Below are 24672 nucleotides of genomic sequence, written 5' to 3'. Positions count from 1 at the left end.
CACCGACCCCGGTCATGCAGGGCACCGACCCCGGTACCTACTCCCCATTTACCCTCGCCTCCTCTCCCCTCCTGACCACGGGCCCCATGAATGTCCCGCGTCTGTGTAGTGGATATTGCCTCAGTGGCCCTCATTTGTGACCAGGAGCCGCACCATAAGACAGCCAGTGACTGACAGGCCAAGCCTGCCACCCTCACAGGCCACATATTAATCCTACAAATAGCCTGGTGGGAGTGTGGTAGCAGGAGGGACCGAAGTCATGAAGGAGGGAGGGAAGATGGAGAGGAGGAGGAGGGAGATGAAGGCTCTCGTTAGTGAAGAGGAGAGGCAGAGGTGAAGTCAGGAGGAGGGGGAGACAGACGGCTGGTGAGGAGAGGAAGACACGATGTCAGCCGGGAAGCAGAGCTGGCGGTGGTATGTGTCAGGCGTAGGGCCGTAGACACACACACGGTGGCTGGGGTGGACGCACATACCCAACAGTGGGTGGGGATACATACCCCAGCAGTAGAGGGTGGGGACACGGAGACACCCACACCCAGCACTGGGTGGGACCTGATCCCCACAATGGGAGGAGGGACATCCCTAACACTCGACTCATCCCTGAGTAAACACGTCCTGAATGGTCCACCTCACACCATACCACAGATAACTCCTATATTTTCTAAGGTTAAACATACCCTGAGCACCACTATACACAAGCAATATAGTTCGAATCTGAGGAAAATATCTAAACTCCAATAAAATACATTACACACAACAGCTTACGATTCTTTATCTTGATAACAACCTTAGCAGACCAGAAACTGTGCTTCATGCCTGCTACCTCCTTATGGATCATCTTACATGTATCATTATCAATCAACTGCATGTAACAACGGGTTTCAAGCAAGTCCCATATGTCTCAGGCTTCATTAATTCCTTGATGTGTCCATCATAATCACAAGTTCACGGATTCCAATGATATACGCTCAGGTTGTTGTGTGTCATCTCAGGAAAAGAATTAATCATAATAACATTGAGCGGCACAACACACTGCTACTACTGGTCACCTCTAACCTAACCTAACCTAACCTAACCTAACCTAACCTAACCTAACCTGACCTGACCTGCGCACAACGGCACAACACTTGGTGCTCATGACCTGGCCCTTCACTTGATGCTTAAGGCCAACCCATCATACCCATGAAACTTAATGTCGTGCTAAAGATAACTACAGTGTTGCTTAATGGTCGTACCATTGTGGTCAAGGGTCGTAACGCCGTGGTTAAGGGTCGTAACGCTGAGCTCAAGGGTCGTACCGTCGTGCTCAAGGGTCGTAACATCGTGCTCAAAGGTCGTAACGTCGTGGTCAAGGGCTCAAGTACTTTCATTACCCAGAGACATGCTATGGCTTGAGCAGGACCGTAATAATCACTCGCTAAACTTGACTGTTGGTTGTAAATACTGGTGACTATGAGACGAGGTATAGAGATGGGCTGCGGCCGCCATGTGTTCAGTACATTAGACACTCACATATGACTGGCTGGGTCAGTCCCTACGTATATGGCCAGGAGAGTGTTCCTTCCCGCCCAACACTCGCCTCAGCGTGACCCTCGCCTCACACAACCCCACCCACACATATGTAAATGTAAACCTGACATCCTGTGTACCAACACACCAGTGAGACCTCACGTACGGTCACCTGAAACACACAGGCCTCACACACTGCTGCAGGAGAACACCTCGCTGGGGGAGGAGGCTGAGCCCTTGGTTGTGTGACGAGCGTACGGGTGACGTAATCATCCAGGGCAGTGCGGCGAGAGTAATGGAGACGAACGTACGGGTGACGTAATCATCCAGGGCAGTGCGGCGAGAGTAATGGAGACGAACGTACGGGTGATAAATCATCCGGTAGCGGTCAGCCAGCGGCAGCAGCGGAGGCGGCACCCCGACCATCATGGCTGGCTAGCAGCAGCGGAGGCGGCACCCCGACCATCATGGCTGGCTAGCAGCAGCGGAGGCGGCACCCCGACCATCATGGCTGGCTAGCAGCAGCGGAGGCGGCACCCCGACCATCATGGCTGGCTAGCAGCAGCAGCGGAGGCCCCCCGACCATCACGGCTGGCTAGCAGCAGCGGAGGAGGCCCCCCGACCATCACGGCTGGCTAGCAGCAGCAGCGGAGGCCCCCCGACCATCACGGCTGGCTAGCAGCAGCGGAGGAGGCCCCCCGACCACCATGGCTGGCTAGCAGCAGCAGCGGAGGCCCCCCGACCATCATGGCTGGCTAGCAGCAGCGGCGGAGGCCCCCCGACCATCACGGCTGGCTAGCAGCAGCAGCGGAGGCCCCCCGACCACCATGGCTGGCTAGCAGCAGCGGCGGAGGCCCCCAGGCTTCATCCCTCTGTATCTCATTCATTTTATTCACTGGCATCACTTTGACCGACCACCCCCACACTGTTGTCCCATTGTGCCATACGGCTTCTGTAATATACATACACCAGTACAGTCCGCCAGGCCATCGGGGCACAGCACACCCACCTGTTTATGATCCCCCTCGACACTGGTCAATAAATGGACACGTGGTGCCCGTAGGTTATAGAGAAGATGTGTAATATTCTAATCATTAATTCGTATCAGTACGAACATCAATCATGATGTATTCCCCAGAGGCCAAAACAAATGGGTAACTAAAGCTGGTTATCCCGGGAAAGCCTCCAGTCTCACAGCTCCGTATGGGACGATTCATCCCATGTGAGGGACTGCTCTACCAAGCTGTTTGTTGATGTACGTCCCCATATAGATGATCTAAAGTTATACTTTTATCTAAAATGGTTTGTATTTCTTACTTATTTCCGTTAAATTCAACATTTTCATGACCGAGATAAGGTATCATATTTTACGATCGTTCAGAGACAAAATCCTCAAGAGAAAGGCGTTGATGTCACACAGCAGATGGTCTGGTGTTACTGATGCATTATGTAAACATGATGACGCAGGTCTGAGGCAACTTATATCTTGAATATATAGTCCCACTTGGCGAGGCAGACGTAAACAGTGTGTAAGTACGCAACAACATGGCTATCAGGACATCACGGTATAATATGTGTAAACATCCGCCTTCAAACTTGGGAAGGGTGCAGCTAACTCCATCAGACCAGGAGAGGAACGAATGAAATATTCGATAAACACAACAAAAAATATACATACAGTGAACTTGTTGAAATTATCACCACCACTACCACCACTGGAGTGACACCTGATGGTGAGTGTGTACGCAGTGGGGTCCCTGACCACTGGGGCTTTACAGATTAAGGCGACACAGGTGTTAAGTTCCCAACACACATACTAAACAATATCTAAAACTCCTTTTCAATGACTTTATCCACAGAACTCTTTCCCATTCCATCAATCCCTGAGCTCAATACCTTAATCAAACGAGGCAACTTCGCCTCGACATATTGTCATAAACTATGGTTGATGTTTACCCCAGGTTGCCAGGTTGCCAGGCCTGGTGAGGAACATGACACTGCAGTGACCAACCCCTCCCCCCGGCTGGCCGATCGACAGGATCAGCGGCCAACCCTCACCCCCGGTAACTCCAGCCTCCGCCCGCCGCGCCACGTCTGCCGGGCCAATAATTCTGGTGCACGGCGCGACACCCTCCCCTTCACTTTCCTTCACCCATTATCCAGAACCGACACACTCTCACTGAATCCAGGCGAAAATCAATAAGCTTTTATATTGCCGCTATCTCCCCCAGGAGACCAGGCTAGGTCTTACTTCCTCCCCCCATGACCACAGCTTGTGCTGGGCTCTCGGTTTACCCCCACTATACCACAGCTTGAGCTGGGCTCTCAGTCTAGGCCCTAACAACAGCTTGCGCTGGGCTCTTAGCTTTCACCCCTTAACCAAAGCTTGTTCTGAGCTCTACGTTTCCCTCCCCCGACCACACCTTGTGTCCAAGTCTCTCCCATAAGAGCTTACGTTTTGCTTAAGCTTTCCACCACGGACCTGGGGAGTATCCACCACGGACCTGGGGAGTATCCCCTACGGACCTGGGGAGTATTCACCACGGACCTGGGGAGTATTCACCACGGACCTGGGGAGTATCCACCACGGACCTTGGGAGTATCCAGGATTTTCATCCAAAACTCTGAAATGTTTCAAAGTTTTCCCCAAAGTTCTCATGTGTTCGCCACCTCCACACCGGGACAGCACCGCCTCCTACCCGTCTCTCACATCCAGCTGCTCAGAGTACAGCGTCGGCAGCAGTCGCCCCCACAACACGAAGATGTGTCCCAACTTCTGCCGTGGAGAGTGACTTCCTTGAAACCAAACTTCCTGTGTCAGCAGAGGGCAGGATTTGGTCCAACTTTGCCAACTCGCGAGGAGAAGTTGTGTTCAAACTCCTCGTCCTAAGAAAGCTGTGTTGTGTTCCACCTTCTCTCCCCTGAGAATGTTAACCAACGCCCAAAGCTCCTCGTGTCAGGCCTGGGTTGTGTCGAGTTCCTTATCTCCGGCAGTTCAGTTGTCTACAGCTCCTCCTTCATCTCCGTCTTCCCCACCGCAAGGGGCAAGCTTGTGTCTAGTTCTCCGCCTCAGCTTCCGCTATCCCAGGAGGACAGGCCGAGTCCAAACCTTCACAAGCGACACCAAGCGGCGTACTAACATTTGCCTCTCCTCGCTAGGCGTCCTCCCGACCCTCCCAGAGCGCCAGGCTAGGTGTCCTCCCGACCCTCCCAGAGCGCCAGGCTAGGCGTCCTCCCGACCCTCCCAGAGCGCCAGGCTAGGCGTCCTCCCGACCCTCCCAGAGCGTCGGGCTAGGCGTCCTCCCGACCCTCCCAGAGCGCCAGGCTAGGCGTCCTCCCGACCCTCCCAGAGCGTCAGGCTACGCGTCCTCCCGACCCTCCCAGAGCGCCAGGCTAAGCGTCCTCCCGACCCTCCCAGAGCGCCAGGCTAGGCGTCCTCCCGACCCTCCCAGGGCGCCAGGCTAGGCGTCCTCCCTGTGTTTGTTCATTACTGGTGTTCTTTGTGCACCTCCCCAACAAGGACATGGACCTCTAATGGGGCTTCTCCCTTCATCTTTCCCTCCCTTTCTCTCTGTGTCTTTCCATTTTACTGTTGACACAGAAACCCCTCACTCCTCCCTTCTTTGTCTTCTACACCGCACAACCTCTACCTCCTGCTAAATTATCCCGGAAAATCTTCCATAATTCCCGCATAAAAGCCTGGCTTCCAGTTCCACGTTTCCAGCATCTTACTCCAACCACAAATTCTACACTTATGATCCAGTGTTGGCCAGGGACACGCTCCGCCTGGCCACACTCCTCCTAGTTTTAATTCATTACCTTAATCCTGTCTGATTCCACATCAATGATCCACTTTGCCATTCCCCTGAGATTCCAATGCTATTATGCTAATCCCTTTTCCATGTCGTCTGTCCTACGATTCCCCATCCGGGTAATGTTCAAGTTTCCTCCCCTTCCACTTTCCCCTTTCCACAAGTTCCAACCCAACCTAAACTCCCCTCTCTAATCCCTATGGCTCCCCCCACACCCCCGTCCTCACCCCACGGCGCCCCTATATTTCATCCTCACTCCCAGTTCCTCACCCTGGCTCCCCATCCTCCCTCCATTATCTTGTTCTCTTCCTTCCCCAATGAATCACATTTTCATGACCCAACGTTCCAGGCCTGCAAGCACCAGTCTCGTTCCCACATATGTACCAATATTACGTGGAAACACAAAGTGTCAATGTAGTGGTTCGTGAGGGTTTGTGGGAGTCGTGCATCATGTAGTAGAGTCTCATGATCATATCATCTTATCTTTCCACGTGTTTACTTTGCGACAGTTTGTTGTTGGTCAACGTCCATCGTGAATGGTTGTCTCCCTTAAATATCCTCACGTCACCTGGTCTGTGTTTGTCCTCCTGCAACCAACAACCTACACTGCTCTCATAACTTCACGGGCTTGTTTACCTGCGATCGTTAATCACGTGAGTACACCTGTTTGCTGTAAACCTCACCTTTCCTGTCACTGGTGATCTGTGTCACCAGGGATGTTGTAACGATGTGGCCCCCACCACCTCGATACCTCACGACACACTGTCCTCTTCTACAACCTTCTGGTCCTGCCTCCCTCTCCTCCCACACAAGGTTATAGTCTATAATCATCCAGGAACAACATCTATGGACCTTCTAGTCTTCCCTCACACGTTCTTCAGGTCGCCCCAGTACTCCCTCCCTCATTACTTCTGTCCCGTTCCTCACACCTCATACTGTCCCCCTCCTCCCTTCTCAGCTGCCTCGTCTATCATTCCGTCCTCTCCACCTTCACCAGAGTTGACGTCCGCCCCTCCGCCTCCCTCCCTCCTTATTACTAACTACTGATCGGGATTTTACACTCGACAGGAGGCCAGTTTGTCCTCCTCCCTCCCTCCCCCCGTGTGACACACGCTCACTTCCCTCCAACCCACCCGCACCCTCACCTCCCTCTCCTATATACGTTAATTTGTTCTGAAAATATTTGATTCTTGTGAAGGAGTTACCAGAGGCAACCAACTAGAACAGTTCGGTTTCCTGCATCCCAAGATCCAGCAAGACTATTGTGCAGCATTGAGTCATTCAACCAGAAATCCCAGACGGAATAACAGGAAAAATTCAAAGTCCAACATCTCTTTAAAAAAACATAAAACATAAATTTCATCAGTTTAGTTAATGTTACCATAATTATATACGTAACTTTCTTGACCCTCAAGTTGGTGAAGTCTTCATAGAGTTAAGGTCGGCCAGGCAACCTTGTCTCCACAGCGACAGAGGCAAAAAATCCACGTAAGGTACATAAACAAGTCTACCTCCGCAGTCAAGGTCGATAGCCTATCACAGTGACAGCCGTACGCACGCTGGCAGCCTACCATAACCTCGACTATGGTCCATCCATTCACAACACTTCCCCCATCGAGCCTCCCTCATCCGTTCCACGACCAATCAGATCCTCACATACGTCCATCCATGGTGTATAGCCAATCAAAACGTCATATACGGTTCAGCCCCACAGAGAAGGTTCCCCAGACCCCTGCCGGAGGAGCCGTGCGGGATCAACATCAACACATCCCTTATGGTAAAGTATGTTCCCAGTGTCTTACCCTCGGCAAAACCCAACACAGCAACACACCTACGAGACACCACCGTACTAGCTAACGACAGTTACCAGGAAAGCCCAGTACACCGTCGACAGAGCTGGATATTGAGGAAGTAACGACAAAAGAGCAGCAACATTCAACTGACGTGATGGAGGGTGGCGGAAGACGACGTAATCACCGATGGAGAACGCTGGCAACTCCTGTGAAGCCCGACGGTACCAGACTCGCCAGCCTACCATCACCATCCTGGCCTCACCAGCACCACCCATCCCTCACACTCACGGGAACCACGGCAGTACACCATGCCACACTGTAGACGCATCCACATGCAAACCACCCGCTCGTCTACATCCAACAACAGCCCAGCCCAGGACGTCCAGCGCATGGCAATAAGAGGTCAACTGGCAACTAACTGCACCTGACCTTACTATTGCCTCGTTCTAAATTAGTGGTTATACTTCTACCTGTCCTGACCTATTCCAAGGTCACATACGCTTATGTTTCTTTACCAACCCTCCCGTCCTATTCATCCATTACAAAGGAATTCAAACTGAGACAGACCACTGGGTCGTGACGAGGCTGCTTGCGACGCTGGGAGAGCTGAGAGGCTGACTGGTGTATGAAGGAGGAAATCATGTACGATTCAGAGAAGCACCAATAAATGTTAACATGTAATTAAAGAGGCGCAAGTAACGTCACTAGTGGATCTAAAGTGAAGTATTCATCGTCTCTTATCAAACGAACTCTTGTGTTGCTGTCAACTACTCTAACTGGTAACTACTTCCTCTCAATCGAAGTATTATGTTTGTCTACCAGTTTGTGCACATTACCGAGAGTGGAGGACAAATTTAACCTTAAGCAGGAGCTTGGATCGAGATTATAAGTCAATGACATTTTTGATCACCCACATCAAATGTCATCTTAACTTTATCTTTTCTGAAACAAGTAAGTTCAATTCGTCTGGTCTTCTCTCAGTAGTGTATTTCTCAATCTAATCTCTTCATCCTGTCGTTGTCTATTTACCAGTAAAGTGACCAATACTGATCACAATACTCAAGATGGATACGTACCAGTGAACTGCACAGTTTAAGAATTACTCCGGTGGACTTAAAATCGAAAGTCCCACCTACGAATCTAAGAATTATGTTCCCCTACTTTGCTGCCTCCATGACAATTGAAGATATGAACTTCATTATTACTTAGCTTTACGTCATATCATCACAACTGTCTTACTTCATATACGTATCACAACTCAACATAATTCATACCACAGTTTGCCTTCTTGCTTTGGCTGACGATGTGCAAAACTGCAATTATCCACATCAAAGTTCATGTGCTGCTGGTAAGCCAAGTCTATCAGTAGGTCTATGCTATCAACCAACTTACAACCATAGTTTCATTTTACTTCCTCACACCTATCGACTTATCTACCTACATACCTAAACACCCAACCATCTGTATCTACAATCGAGCTATGTATCTGCGTCTGTCATGTCTTGATGAGTACCTGGTAAATCCAGGCAAGAGGCCACACGCGCCACATCATCAACACACGCAACCATGAGACCAACACGCACACCTGGAACAACCACAACACCCTTCCCTCACCTCATACAACCACAACACCCTTCCCTCACCTTATACAACCACAACACCCTTCCCTTACCTCACACAACCACAACACCCTTCCCTTACCTCATACAACCACAACACCCTTCCCTCACCTCATACAACCACAACACCCTTCCCTTACCTCATACAACCACAACACCCTTCCCTTACCTCATACAACCACAACACCCTTCCCTCACCTCATACAACCACAACACCCTTCCCTCACCTCATACAACCACAACACCCTTCCCTTACCTCATACAACCACAACACCCTTCCCTTACCTCATACAACCACAACACCCTTCCCTCACCTCATACAACCACAACACCCTTCCCTCACCTTATACAACCACAACACCCTTCCCTCACCTCATACAACCACAACACCCTTCCCTCACCTCATACAATCACAACACCCTTCCCTCACCACAAACAACCACAACACCCTTCCCTCACCTCATACAATCACAACACCCTTCCCTCACCACATACAACCACAAATTCCCTCACGCGCCTCGTAGTACAACCAACAACATCTTATCCCATCATATACAAGCACATCAACAAGGACCTCCCATACATGCACCTCCTACCCACCTGATAATGACAGCTGAGACAAGATAACATCTTATGCTGTAATTAAGAGACAGGTCAAAGGTCACGTCATCATACCCACGGGTCCATATGTCGTGCTCAAGGAGGCTATGGGAACAGAGTCTCAGTCGGTACAACAAAAAAGTATATGACGTGTTGGCGTGTCAGCCGTGGCTCGTCCTGTCGTCTGGTGCTGCCCAGTGTAAGACCTCAGTCACCTCTGTGTTCCTCCGGGTCAGCTGATAACCTTAATCCTGGTTCCTTCCTGGTGTCACGCGTCACATACAAACGTTTAAGTTGGTTCACTTCTGGTCCTGCAGAGCAGATGCAAACGTTCACCCTACATCATTCTAAGTCAGTTAACAACCCTGAACACAGTTTACAAACTGGTCTTACGTGTCACGTGACAGACAACTTTCACAATGAACAATGACACGTGCCACCGAGGTCATAACAGTAATGATCATCATTTATCATATCAATATTTTCAGGTACCCAACTATGTAAACAGATAAAATCTGGCTAACAATCGAGTTCAGTCATTGTAAACTAAGTCTCTGCATTAATATACATGATCTTACTGCTGATGTGCCTATCTTACTGCTGCTGTGCCTATCTTACTGCTGCTGTACCTATCTTACTGCTGCCGTACCTGTGATCCATTTTCTTCATTAATTCACTCATTCCCGTACTTCATTATTTCAAGAGTATTTCAGAAATTTAGAGTAAATTTAATCACCTTCCTTTGATAAGATCTGATAACTGCCTGTCTACCCTAACAACGTAAACCTCATGTATACGACAGTACGACCCTGGGGTATGATGGTCCACACTTTCACCTTCAGGTCAGGTCAGGTCAGGTCAAAAGCCAGGCCATCATGCCCAAGGGTCGTACACTGTGGTAAAGGGTTGTCCCGTCGTTCTTGTGTTAGAGTGATACTGTTCTGTGGGTTTAATGGCTGTCTCCTGCATAACGATCATTAGGTCATATTTCGCAACAAACAATTAAAACAACAAACAGGAGGAAGAACAAGAACAACAACTCAAGGTAGAACAATACAATTTCAGGACGAGCAGGAACTCCGCCCCGGGAATACACCCAGGCGGAGGCTAATATGGCAACACTGCGGCGCAGTATACTGGATGCCTCACATGCTAGATACATAGTTATCAACAACCATAACTCTGCCACCCATACAGACATTACGGCTACGTTCTTATGTGTAGTGAAAATTATACTTCGTCTCCGAGGAAAACCCTTACACAGGTAACAAGATCTAACTTGATACAGATGACAAAATTCATAGATCATTACGAAGAGAATATGGCAACGTTACGGTGTGACCAACAGACCCCATGACTCACAGTGTTGCAGCAAGACAATCATCTATACATTGACAATATAGATCATAACATTGACTGATGCTGAGGAAATATGTGATGGTGGAGCTACACGTCATCTGTTACCTGACACGTTTGGCACAAGTACTTCCAATCTTATTGTCCTTCGTCAGTTCCCAATCTTCTGGTGGTAATTAACTTGACACATAAATTGCATTCAACTGGTCTCGAGATATTACATTCTTTACCCAGCATTCTACCGCCTGATGCAATAAGAAATTAACAAGAAGGATAGAAAACCTGAACACCTGATGCGCGTGCATCTTAGCGAAGCATCACAACTACTTAAATATCACTGGAACACGACCATATTACACCGTGTAAAGTATCAGTCTCCTGAAACTTATTACCTTTAACGACACCTCTGCCGACTTGATGGGTTTAGTCTCTATCCCCGCCACACGTCCTCAGGCCATGCTACCTTAACTAGCAGCTGTTTTTTCAGTGTGTTTTTACACCATCTGTCATGATGTGTGTGGGGTGGCCATGGTCACCATAAGTCTTGTTACCTGCTAGACACAGTCAGTCATCGGTCCACCCACAATTATACTACCATTTCTGACATCCTTCACCATCGTCTGTTGCTAGTGTGGCCAGACTGGCACGCCTCGCATGACCACCTCCTCTCTCTCTCTCTCTCTAGAGGGTTCGAACCCCACCACTGCTGGTGCGACCAGTGGCGGCACCTCTGGCTTTATGACCATTTTGCATAACTTGACTCGTCCTTACCTCCTGGAAAGGAAAATATTTACATGCAATGTTTTGGGCCAAACCTTCTAATATTTTCCACTTGCCATAAATATGTACTTCAATTATTTTCTTTCGATAAATATATACTGAACATGTGTGTGTGTGTGTGTGTGTGTGTGTGTGTGTGTGTGTGTGTGTGTGTGTGTGTGTGTGTGTGTGTGTGTGTGTGTGTGCCTCTAGCCTCCTCTGCTTTACTACTGTCTCCATCTATACAGACTGGGAATATGAGCAATTGTTACTCTCCTCCAACAGATAACCTTGTCATCAACCATCACGTCTGTTGTCTGGCATAACATTGTACTCCATTGTATTCTCATGTACTGCCATGCACTATACATGCACCATGCACTATACATGCTCTGGTCTACCTCTTACACTGCCATGCACTATACATGCTCTGGTCTACCTCTTACACTGCCATGCACTATACATGCACCATGCACTATATATGCACTGGTCTACCTCTTACACTGCCATGCACTATACATGCACCATGCACTATACATGCACTGGTCTACCTCTTACACTGCCATGCACCATGACCACAGCAAGAACACCAGCAGCCCACTGACGGGCAGGAACGTTGCGCACCAAACAGTGAACGTATCGCCTTACGCAGACTGTTGCTCGCTGTACGCACAGCACAGTACGCATCGTATAAGTGAGCACTACGGTACAATCCTTCAGTACGATGCTGTGAACTTTGACCTCCTGACCTTTAAGGGCCATACTATCATACTGAGGCTCGTACCGTCGTGCATGAGGTCAAAGATAACAACGATAATTACCAATAATCTACCATAACAACTGATGAGTTGTACGTAACATTAAACCTTGAAGACCACAGTCACAAACAATGTGCTGGATCAAGACTGCCAACGAACGTCTGGTCTTACATACATAAACGACGACATGTCCTCGTTATGATGACCAGGTAACGTACACGTTATGATGACCAGGTAACGTACACGTTATGTACATGTAACATCAAGTAAACCATCGTCAACAACAACTTAGTGTTAACATTCACATGGTGATGGGGGGAGGTGGAGGGGGAGCAGGAGGGGGGGGGGGGTAAGGAAGAAGGTGAAGGGCAGTAGGTGGCAGTGTGACCTCCCTCCCTGCCTCCCTGCAGTACAAGGCCAGGCCACCCCACCCACTCTCCCTAGGTTCCCTCCTGACCACACCTGCCCTGGTACACCACACAGGTACACACCTGCTGACCACACCTGCCCTGGTACACCACACAGGTACACCTGCTGACTACACCTGCCCTGGTACACCACACAGGTACACCTGCTGACTACATCTGCCCTGGTACACCACACAGGTACACCTGCTGACCACACCTGCCCTGGTACACAACACAGGTACATACCTGCTGACCACACCTGCCCTGATACACCAGGGTACAGGTACAGGTAAGGTACAGGTACACACCTGTACATTAACTGGCCACAGGACAAAATTAGATCGGAGGGCACCAGAGTCTGGCTACTGGACAAACAAAACTCATCTTTCCAAATATCAAACGTTTTCCGTGAAAGCTTTTTCCCGTCCGTGGAGCGCGGGTGACCCTAGGTAATGATGATCATATTAACTTAATAATAATAATAATAATAATAATAATAATAATAATAATAATAATAATAATAATTCTCGCTTGGATGTGTTGATGTCCATCATAATTACCGGTAATCCCTCCTCATCTTCAGAAACAATGATAAACACGTCCTCACGTGAACCCTACGTTGCAGCCAGACGCCACTAAGGAGTGTGTGTTGAACAACACTAAGCACCTCCGGCTTCCTTGCTGTGTGTTACTTGTGAGTGTGGCAGTCAAGCAGGCTCACGGACGCCAGCAACACTCCTGCCTCGCAACACAAACATGAAGGAAACTAATCAACACAAAACATAAGGTTTGGCCAGTAATCTTGACCTGGATCATATAATCAACAAAGTTTATTCATCATTAAATCTATGAAGTTGATTATTTACATACGTCATGATCACGTGACTGATCCTCCCAGCAGAGGAGTCTGGCTCCTGTTGTGCACTCACGAAGGAGACAAGCGAGAACTACTGTGCTACCCACATTACATGTACTACGTCCATCACGGTACTACTAGTACTCAGGTACGTCTGGAAGGCTCTTACTACAAGACTGGCAAGAATATCTGGTCTTCAGTTCACGTCTGGCTATTTCAAGATCTAAAATCCTGTGAGAGGCTGAAGATATTCAATACGCGGATATTGGAAATATTTCTAACTCAATACCGGGAAATACATGAGGATCTCCTGCCTTATCTGACCATGAATATAATCTCCTTCAGAGGGATCAAGCGCAGCTGAATGCAGATTGAATCTCGTCGTACATATAACCCATTATAGACATCATCAGCTCATATATGTACCCTCCCATCATCCGGCCAGAATCAAATATACAAACCACATAACAGTTTTCAGAATACGACTAGTCTCTGCCGTGCCTCCTCCCACTGTCATGAACGGGACGAACAGCTTGATGGATCAAGCGGTATCAGTGTCGGCCAGGTGGTCCTGGGTGAGGATGGTGAGGCACTAAACAGCCAGATGGATCAGGTAACACTGACGACGGTCTGGTCGAAGGTCGGCTTCGTGGCGAAACAACACGAAACCCCACAAACAACTCCACAACTCCACGATGAAGCGAGCATATCCAAGAGTCGTACAACGCATTTACGACCGCCAGTAACAACCAACCACGTCACACACACACACACACACACTCCCAGCTGGACATCGCGCACGACGCTCCGACCTACGCAACGCCACCACGTAACGGCGAGAAATCACAGCCGCAACGCACGCAAAGACTGACCCAGGAAGCTGACGCAGCAACACCACCACCACCCCGCCAACACCCGCAGCTGACCAACCACAGCAACGACCCTCGTCATTACGCATCGCAACCGCTACAGTAAAGTAATTCCCCAAAGACAGACGCGCTACTTGTTAACGTGGACACCATAGCCTCCCACCAGGACACAAGGACGTGGTGGTGGTCTACCTGGCGAGTACCTGGTGCCAACTTGGGCAGCTCCTCTAACCCAGAGCCTGGGTGTGAGACCAAGTCTTCCCGCTGGCTGTATGATCAACTCGGCTCTTGCCTTCGGTATTACGTCACTGTCCACATTAACTGATTAATTCAAAGGTTACTGAAAAAAATAAAAGTAACAAGTTCATAGGAGCTGTGTTATTAAAGAAGAATCTTAATATCCCTTAAATGGATTTCAGACGACCGACTTTTAATAGACAAATGACTGTGAACCATTTGTACACGTCACATCCTACACTTGGGAGAGGAAGGGGAAGGTCACAGTGACCCCGACCTTAACGTACGATGAATAAGTGTGGCACTTTACTACATCATGAGTGACTCAAGATGGTCAACCTCACCAGAACCCTCAAGTTCGAAGCCAAGCCAAAACGTCTTTCCAGGGAACACCTCCCCGCCAGGCGGGTGGCAAGCAGCACCTTGATGGTAGGAGGTAACCTTGGCCACACCAGAGGAAGCGCTAGACACGCCACCCCTCCAGGGTTCTCCTCGTGATTTATATCTCATTATCCATCTAACTGTAGCCAACGCCGGTGGCAGGCGACCCATACAACACTCACCGCCAGCCTTCCACGAGAACCATGTCATCATAATGGGCCAGAGAGGAAGTATATGGTAGGGTCCTCAGACGTGACCGGAACGACTCTTGTGGGCGACGGGACAACCCTTGGGTACGACGACTCTGGCATGACCCTTACGAGTCAGGTCAAAGTTTACTGCATCAATAAGGGTCGTTCCGTCGTGCTTCAACGGACTGAATATGAGACACGAGGCAAAGGTTGTTCGTCGCCTTAACATACCCCAAACAGTCTGGTTCGTGTGTTCATGGGTCGTAAACACGGACTTAGACGGGGAATCCTTGACCCCTGAGGAAGTAGGCAACCAGCAACACACACACTTACAGCTACTGTGATACGCAACTCACACACCTTAAAGTCATGTCCAGTCATCTAAACAGACCTAGTTATTATGTCATTATTTACACACACCTACCTATTACGACCCGTTACTTCCTGTATAGACCATGTTCCTGATTTTTCTAATCCCGTATATCTGTCTGTTAATATAATTCTTATGTTTTTCGTAGCAGACAAATACTTATGGACAATCATAGCGACACACTACAGGGCCTAACCCTGAAACACATGATAAGGACATGAGTGCTAACCTTCCCCAGCTTATCATAAACATGACGCAGCTTCCCCGATGTAATATGCTCACAACAAGGTTATTCAGACTTACCTAGCACGATCGAGCCGTAAACCCGAGGAACTGATACACTGCGGGGAAACGTGCTTGGGGAAAGTTGTCCGGGATCAACAGACAATCTTAGAACCGTTCCCTCGCGGTCACACAACAGTCCGTGATAAGCGATAAAGACATCTATTCGGCCAATCATGTCGTTTCTTCCCGCTATACACTTTCCACATGAGGAAGGTTTTGTGAGGCACCTGAACTTCCCAGGTAACATAATACAACGTAACCTCACCACGTATGTATTAACAGATACATGACAGTCTATCAGGTCTATAAGGCTATGAGTATGGACGAGTGATCTCACGTATTAGTTATGATCTTCATTGCTTCGTTCGCTATTGTATTTATTTTAGTCCTTCACCAGACCATTCAAGAACTTCACTATGCAAAGCATTCCTATACGTAATATCACAACCCCTGTGTGTCGTATGTATTGGTTTATATGATGTAGAAAACAATATATACAGATACAGGCCAAGTTAGCAGGCAGGCTGGGCATTGTCGTTCCAAAATGTTGATATGTGTGACATTTTAGAGAGAGGAAGTAGTGACAACTTGTGCCCTTTATAATGCAATCTCATGACAGCTCCGGCCATCACCCGAGACGTGCGTCATCAGATGGGAATAGAGGCGAATCCAGACTTCAAAAGAAGAATTAAGATAATAGGGTGATGGTAGGGAGCGGAGGAACAATGACAAATTGACACACGGTCAGGGAGCTCCCCTGCGTGGCAACACTTGCCATTCGATATAAATTTATCTTTTACACTTCAAGACTGACGATGCGAGAAAAAATATACATCAACCAGTCAGAAAACCAGCTTGAATTACCTGTCAAGTTAGTATTCAAGCCAACAAGATATGACTGAAAGCAACAAGATAAAAACCCATAACCAGTTTGATGGCAGCAGTGCTCATAACAAGCAGCCAGCCAGCGCAGCTGACCCACTCGTAAAGTTCCAATACTGAGCAAGCCTAGTCGTCCCACCCCCAACTCTATCTCATCCACACAATACCATATAATTTCCATCAGAATGACGGGATTACTAGTAATGGCAGTAGCCTATGGGTCTTCCTACTTTATGAAAGAAATGATTAATGTTTACGTACGTATGAGGTTCATACTTTCATCTTTGACTTGAAGCTTTTGAAAGTGTAGCGAGGCAAGTTCTCACTGCTCTGAAACCCAACACTGAAAGAAACACAGTCTTGACAAAGCGGATTAACCCTTCCTACTGCTGGCGTAAGAGTGTGAGATTATCAGATTACCACTCTACTCCAGGAGGACGTATGTTGTTACACGTGCCTAGCGAGCACGGATGGCACTGACCTACTCCCGGCATATCCTGGTCAACATCTCGAACACGGCCCTAACCATCCTGCGCTCTGATGGTCTGGCCTTCTACCAGACCCACAAGGGTCAGGTCAAAAGGCCAGGCCGTCATACCCCAGGGTGTTATCGTCATGTTCAAGCGTCACACCGGCCGGCCAGCCCAAGGATTGTACTGTCGTGACATTTAGGGTGGAAGTCCAGTCATTCCGGTGGGAACATATCTTGACGAATACATGACGCGCACAAGCGTTATTTCCCCGACGTCATGCACCAAACGGTCTCTGACCACACACACACACACACACACACACACACTTCAAGCCAAGCAAACCCAATCCAACCCAGGACGGAGGCGGATATTTGGTTCGTTTCCAATCCTGATGAAGTGGTGGATATTTAAGTTGTTATGTGTACCGTGCATGACCAAGGCCCGCCTCCGTCCGTCCGTCCGTGTGTACGATCCAGCAAGCCAACACCAACGCCGTCGTGCGCGTCCACCACCAAACTCCAGATCGGAAATGACGGCGCAAAGACCATGGCTGCCGGGCCTCTCATCCTTAACTTCACCATCAGAAAAACCATCATCATTTCCCGGGACTTTATAATGTAACTGCTGGAGCCACTGGATCATTCGGCTAGCCACACCTGCACGGCGGTACGACTCTTGAATACGACGGTACGAACCTTAAACATAACTCCTGAACCCTGGGGCGTGATCGCTTGACCTTTCACCTTTGAGGAATGTTTGTGTGTAGCTGGTTGGCTGGCTGATCACATACATAACGATGTAGCCACACGTCGTCGCCTGCAAGTGGCACAACCACATGTAAGGCGTCACCTTCCTGACGGTGGATCATCGTCAGTAGACGAAGGAGAGGCGGGCGTTATCGAGGACCCTCTCACCCTAGAGGAGCCCACCTTACCCCACTCCTGCACTCGGAGCTGCAGGAGCCCGATAAAAGGGGATATACATATATATATTACAATCTTAGTGTTGCTAATTGCCACAATTATTGACAGAAGCTAATCACTAACACACAGATATGGTACAGATCACACAACTTTATTTTCGTAACAACCTGTGTTCTCTGCAGTTCGTCTGTGGCAGCAGTAGTAGTGGTCAGGGCAGACAGTGATCCCATACCATAATTCAGACCTATTTTCCCATGCATATGCGTGTGACATGCACGATATGTGTTCTGGCTTAATGACCAGCCAGTAGTGCCTGGCCATTAGATCTAACAACATCCATAACCCCAGATATATGACTATCACAACTCGCTGATGACAATCCCTTCCATGGACCATATATTGGACATTTTTTCATTCAAGTATATATGGTACATTTCATATAAAAGATATATAAAAATGATAACATATATAATATATAGGGTAATGACAGATAACAACAGGAGAGTCAGGGTCCATCCAAGATAGCAACATAATATACTGGTAGAAGAATAATACATGAGAAATAATATATTCAACTGAATATACGAGTTATACATGGATAATGCCAGCTTCATGAAGCAGTAGCTTAACACAGGTTACAGATACAGTGTATAACAAACTCTGGTAAAAAAAAAAAAAGAGAGACTATCAAGAGCTTCAGGATCAGTGTTCACAATGCTATCTATCCCTCACACCCTGAGGTCCGCCTGATCTCTGCAAGCTGAGCAGTTCAAGTACATCTGAGCCAACATCTACATACAGCAACGGAAGTCGAGACGCCTGTAAACCGTAAGCCCGCGCCTTTATTTCCCACAAGCCTGACTCTCTCCATTCTGCTGTAGAAAGAAACTCACAATTTCAGCAGCAAAACAATGAGCAGAATGTAGCTAGAGAGAAAATGTGGGTGTAACTGGTTCAGCCAGGCGAGGGTAAACACCGTCAAGGGTCGTACCATCGTGCTGAAAGAGCTTATCTTCATATAACTCAGCGACGTACGATAATTGTGTACCAGCATTGCCAGCCACAAGCACTGATTCGGCTCCTGTACCCACAGTAAAGGCTTCTGTAACCACCCACACTGCACACCAATATGACAATTATGTCTTGTTCAGTACATGGGTTCTAATCCCTCTTCTTTTTTTTAACGTGACTAGAAGCAAATACGTTATCTGACGTAGTAAGTGTGTTGAGTTACTGTAACAAGTGAAGATACAGCATGATAACTAGGCCAGCGTCTAGCTTCGCCCAACTCTGCCAGGCACACACGCTCTAACATCTGTAAATCAAAACAACTGGAAAGACGATTAAGATAAATAAACTTTCTTTAAGACCTCTTCAGCATTCCTATCGTTAATCCCCTGAGCATGACTGTAGGATGGCAGGGTATGATTAGCATGACCTTTCACTTGACCTTTAAGGATCTGGTCAAAGGCTAAGCAATCGTATTAAAGGGTCGTAACGTTAAGGTCAAGGGTCGCACCATCGTGCTCAAGAGGTTAATAAAGTCAAGAGAGAGTAACTATGCGACCTACGTGAACACACGACGGGATTAAACCAAAATGCAGGACTGCGGACCGCGTTGTGCTCACTGCACGTCTCTCTGGCTTAATGTGAAATAATGGTCCTGTCTGCCGCTGTGCTCATTACATAACTGTCAATTCTGGGTTCAACTGGGACTAACTTGAGGCACATAAGTTTTATCTTTAATGTTTCTAACGTTATGTATGTCGTTACTCCATGTATACTGTATGTTACATTCCATGTTAGTTTTCCTCACTTAAAACGGCTTTTTGCTTGATCCCTTAAATTTGTTGTCATGCGGAAATCATCAAATATGTTTCTGTTTCCAGACTGGAAAGTTGAAGTGCTTCCAGTGTGTCATGAGCGTTGCTGTACCTACCTTCCATTTCCATGATTTTCTCACTGTTAACTTTGTTTCCTAACTTGTATAATTCCGTTGTTTGGTCGGTAGCCAAAAGTGTTATTCGGTGTCGTTAAAGTATACATTAAACATTTCCTTCATTAATTATGGATTATTATTATAACTCACTGTCAAGCACAGTCCTTGCTGGGCCTCAACACGGCTGCATCAAGGTGTTGATGGCCATTCCATGATATATTTCCTAGAAACTTACCTTCGTCATATTCCAACACATTAATTTGTGCCCATTTGTAGACTCTATTCAAGTCTTTCTTCATCTCTTTATTTATCTCCTCTGAGAGAGAGAGAGAGAGAGAGAGAGAGAGAGAGAGAGAGAGAGAGAGAGAGAGAGAGAGAGAGACAGACAGAAAGTGTGTGTGTGCTAATAATTCTTGACTGGATAAGCTACATTAACAGGGAAGTGCGTCTAGCAAGCAGAATATTTGCAAAAGCAACAGTCTAAACATATTAACAAGATTTACACATATTTATCCGCCCTACACACCATAAATAATTCAACTTCAGTAAAGATGTGACGACTTTTGTGGTTTTCCCTCAGCACAACAAAGTGAAGGTAAACTGTGAGCCAGCAGTGCCCGATACCCTAGCCATGAACATAACCCGTCGGACATTCATGATATATATATATATATATATATATATATATATATATATATATATATATATATATATATATATATATTCCATTAATGAACCATACGCTGGCTAACTGCCACTTAACACATCTCACATCAAACTACAGATGTCAACACTCAGCAGACAGCAAGACCCCGAGCCCAGTGTGGTCTGCTTAACAACAATCAACAGTAGACTTTCACCTCCTGTAGCTGCTCGGACAACCTTCTGGTGTCACTTGTAAACACGTCAAGATACACTGGCCTATGGCTTGTGTTCAGGTCCAGCCCTAAGAGAGTGACCCAGAGGCCCTAAATCTCAATTGAAGCTTCTGCTGACCCCAAAAACATCACCCTAATAGGTTACGCACACATTCTCCACTTGTTAACATGGTTCATCAGTAAGCTGCGTGAGACGTTACAACCAGACACACACACACACAAGATGGCCAACCACTGCTCATAAAGAAGCAACATATACATTCCCAGCAAAAACATATTCAGCACCACTAAACATGCTCAGACACTAACATATAAACAACACACCGACACTATGATCATACAGTCATAATCGCACACAAAAATCAGTATAAAGATGAATGGTTAACGAATACATAAGATTACTGAATTACCCATCACTTAGCATTTGACAGACGTTAAATCTATAAGTATGCAAGAGTTTTATTCTATTTTTAATTCATTTTTTTTTTCATAAAGACAACAGTGGAGTGAGCAATGCGACTTCTGACGATCCTGATTCGATTCCCGGACGGGTGAGACGATTCACAGCTACACTAGATGTTCCTCCTTTCCTTTGGCACTGGTCGATGAATGGGTACCTGGCGTAAGCAGGGGGGGGGATCATATATATATATATATATATATATATATATATATATATATATATATATAAATAATATATATATATATATAAATATATATATATATATATATATATATATATATATATATATATATATATATATATATATATATATGGGAGCGGGGGGCTGGAAATCCTCCCCTCTCGTTTTTTTTCAATTTTCTAAAAGAAGGAACAAAGGGGGCCAGGTGAGGATATTCCCTCAAAGGCCCAGTCCTCTGTTCTTAACGCTACCTCGCTGACGCGGGAAATGGCGAATAGTATGAAAGAAAAGAAAGATATATATATAAGAAATACCTGAGTGTGTTTATACATGTGGTGGTGTTACCGGCCTCTGCCTACTTCAGGTTAAACCATGAGTTAACAGTCATGTTTGCGAGGCTGTATCATCGGGATCAGAAGCTCTTTAAAAAATTCTCACTCCATTACAGTTCCTCATTTCCCTTCCACTGGAAGTAGCGCTGTCATGAGTTGTAGGACCTCCTAGGGTGACTGCAGGACCCTTTCAATAAAGGAGTTTAGGGTCCGTCGTCCATCCATCAACACACAGAAGGTGAAGACGTGGTATATATACATGCAAGGTTAAGAGACGATGCAACACGAGCGTGCGTAACTCTCTCTCCATGTTACACACAATAGTAATGACACACACACACATATCTTGTGCTGATGTGTTGCCGCTCTGCTGGAGATTTAGTGTGCAAGTAACGTGTCACTAACATTTTCAAAATGTATTGTCTTTGTGCGGCAACATTCCTGTACTTGTCCATTTCTTTTTTAACTCGCTTTAAGATTTAGAGTACCTAATGACGGGCGATTTGCGTCTCTGTTCACACATTACTTACCATTTCGTTCAGCTTTTATCAATTAACTGTCTTCCTGTGCGAGAGGTAGTTAAGTCAGGTTAAGTAAGAGTATTTTGGACAATAGAACACAGCAGTTACTGGCGACGGTACGACTGCTGGGTGTAATGGCCTCTTTGGGGTCAGGTCAAACGACAAGCTACCACATCCAAGGGTCGTAACATGATGTTGAAGGGTCGTACCGTCGTCGTGCTAACAGTTGTACAGTCGTACACATGAGGTTCAACCATAATGAACAACTTTAGTTTTCGTGACGATGCGAAGTTTGTATTGGGTCAAGGTGCTTGACCATGGCGAGAGATATAGCACTAACCTGTGTCACGGAGGGGTAGCAGGTCGTCATGGTGACCTGAACTCCCAGTGGAAGCAGCAGCAGCAGCAGCATCTTCCTCCTCCGTCATCTCCGCACCATGTGACACTACAACAACACACTAGATCACCCACACGCTGTGTTCCATAGTGAACACCACTCTACACCCACCGACACTCACGTAGCCTCAACATAATACATGAGTATCTGCCGGTACATTACGTATACTCCATGGGCAGTGAGGTACACGGGGAGCAGCAGGGTTACACACTACGCTCACCACACACCACGGTCAAACACTGAGACGGGGAGGGCGACCGGCCAGAGGGTCGCCTCACCCCCTAACAACTCTGACTCAAATCTTGCCACATGTCGCCACCGTGAATAAACATTTTTCCGAAAATAGCTTCAAGATATCAAAATTTTTCTCCACAAACCATGAGTGGATGTACGAAAAATGATGTCATGAGATACCTCAAGGCACCGATTTCTCTCCGTTTTATCTATAAAACATAATTGCGATGAACATAAGCCAGAGCTTCGACACGTACGCACACAACACTACATACATAGTAAATGAGGTTCAGAAACATACAACACAGTGCACCGGTTATCTACACTTTCCTTCTGAGTTTTAAAAAGCACGTGAGTCCTCTTTAATCATCCGGGTTGTGAGGGTCGGTTAGATTCACCAAGATGGCGATCACACACACACACACACACACACACACACGAAAAACAAGAGGGTAAATATCTTTCATGATTATTTGTTGACGTGTTGCACGAACGTTTATTGTGACAGTGTGAGGTGCACCACAAACTACACACGAATAGTCGATCCAACTCACTCCCTTCAGATAATGAAGGTCAGTTTGATACATAATAATGATAGCCTTTACCACCACATCCTCTGATGGGAGCAGTCAGGTCTGTATACACATACACACGAGGAAAAACTGGTGTGAGTCAGCAGAGGTGCCGTGTATCCTAAAGCAATATGACGACGCAGGACCACATCTGCACTTTGACCACATGCCCCTAGAGGGCCAGGAACTTCGCACCACACAAAGGACTGCTCAGCACAAATACGTACGCAGTGTTCCGTGCTGACTGGCCCTACAGACAGGGCCACCGTCACCCAGGTTTCGTGCCTCGTCAGGCAGCGGGTGATGGCATATAAGACGTAGGTAACCCCCATGGGCGGAACAGGCAGGCTGGGCTGGTCATACTCCATCAGGCAGGAGGGTACGGTCGCCCGGCTCAGGTTACGCTCACCATGAGGGTCGCATTGTGAAAATCACCCGGAGTGTGAGTCGTGCGGTGCTCACTAGTACATGTAACTGCCTCCCTCCCTCCCTCCTCCCGCTGCTCACACACAATTAACTGTGAGGAACATCTGTATGTTGAAGACTAATATTAACATAGATTATCATTACGACTGTTTACATCGTTACTCTTAAATTATAATAATAACAGCAATAATAATAATAATAATAATAATAATAATAATAATAATAACAATAATAATAATAATAATAATAATAATAAAATAATGATAATCATTCTTGATATTATTATTAATATTATCATAATGATTAATGTACAGATTAATAATGATGTTCACAATGGTTAGGATGGGCCTGTTCTGATGTGGTGGATGCTGTTCTGATGTGGTGGATGCTGTTCTGATGTGGTGGATGCTGTTCTGATGTGGTGGATGCTGTCCTGATGTGGTGGATGCTGTCCTGATGTGGTGGATGCTGTCCTGATGTGGTGGATGCTGTCCTGATGTGGTGGATGCTGTCCTGATGTGGTGGATGCTGTCCTGATGTGGTGGATGCTGTTGTGATGTGGTGGATGCTGTTCTGGTGGCTGGCCACAACTCTGCTACAAGGCATCTCTGAGAGCAGCAGGTAACAGCGGTGTATGTTCGTCCTGACT

The 24672-nt window shown here is 47.1% G+C and overlaps 1 protein-coding gene across 2 annotated transcripts in view; it reads right to left on the bottom strand.

Annotated features, from left to right (window-relative positions):
* GEFmeso (Guanine nucleotide exchange factor in mesoderm) overlaps positions 1–24672 on the bottom strand; it is a 360741-nt gene that overhangs the window by 245385 nt on the left and 90684 nt on the right. The window contains exon 1 of one of the 2 annotated variants that reach the window (XM_071666346.1): positions 22735–23031. The exons of the other annotated variant lie outside the window; for it this stretch is intronic. Coding sequence (XP_071522447.1) covers positions 22735–22822 — 88 coding nt within the window. The 5' untranslated portion in view covers positions 22823–23031. Of the gene's footprint in view, positions 1–22734; positions 23032–24672 lie in introns of those variants that run through there. 2 annotated transcript variants of the gene reach the window in all.

Source organism: Panulirus ornatus, chromosome 11 (assembly GCF_036320965.1).
Source record: "Panulirus ornatus isolate Po-2019 chromosome 11, ASM3632096v1, whole genome shotgun sequence".
Taxonomy (NCBI): domain Eukaryota; kingdom Metazoa; phylum Arthropoda; class Malacostraca; order Decapoda; family Palinuridae; genus Panulirus; species Panulirus ornatus.
Note: the sequence above shows the minus strand (reverse complement) of the source record. Positions and strands in the feature narration are given on the sequence as shown.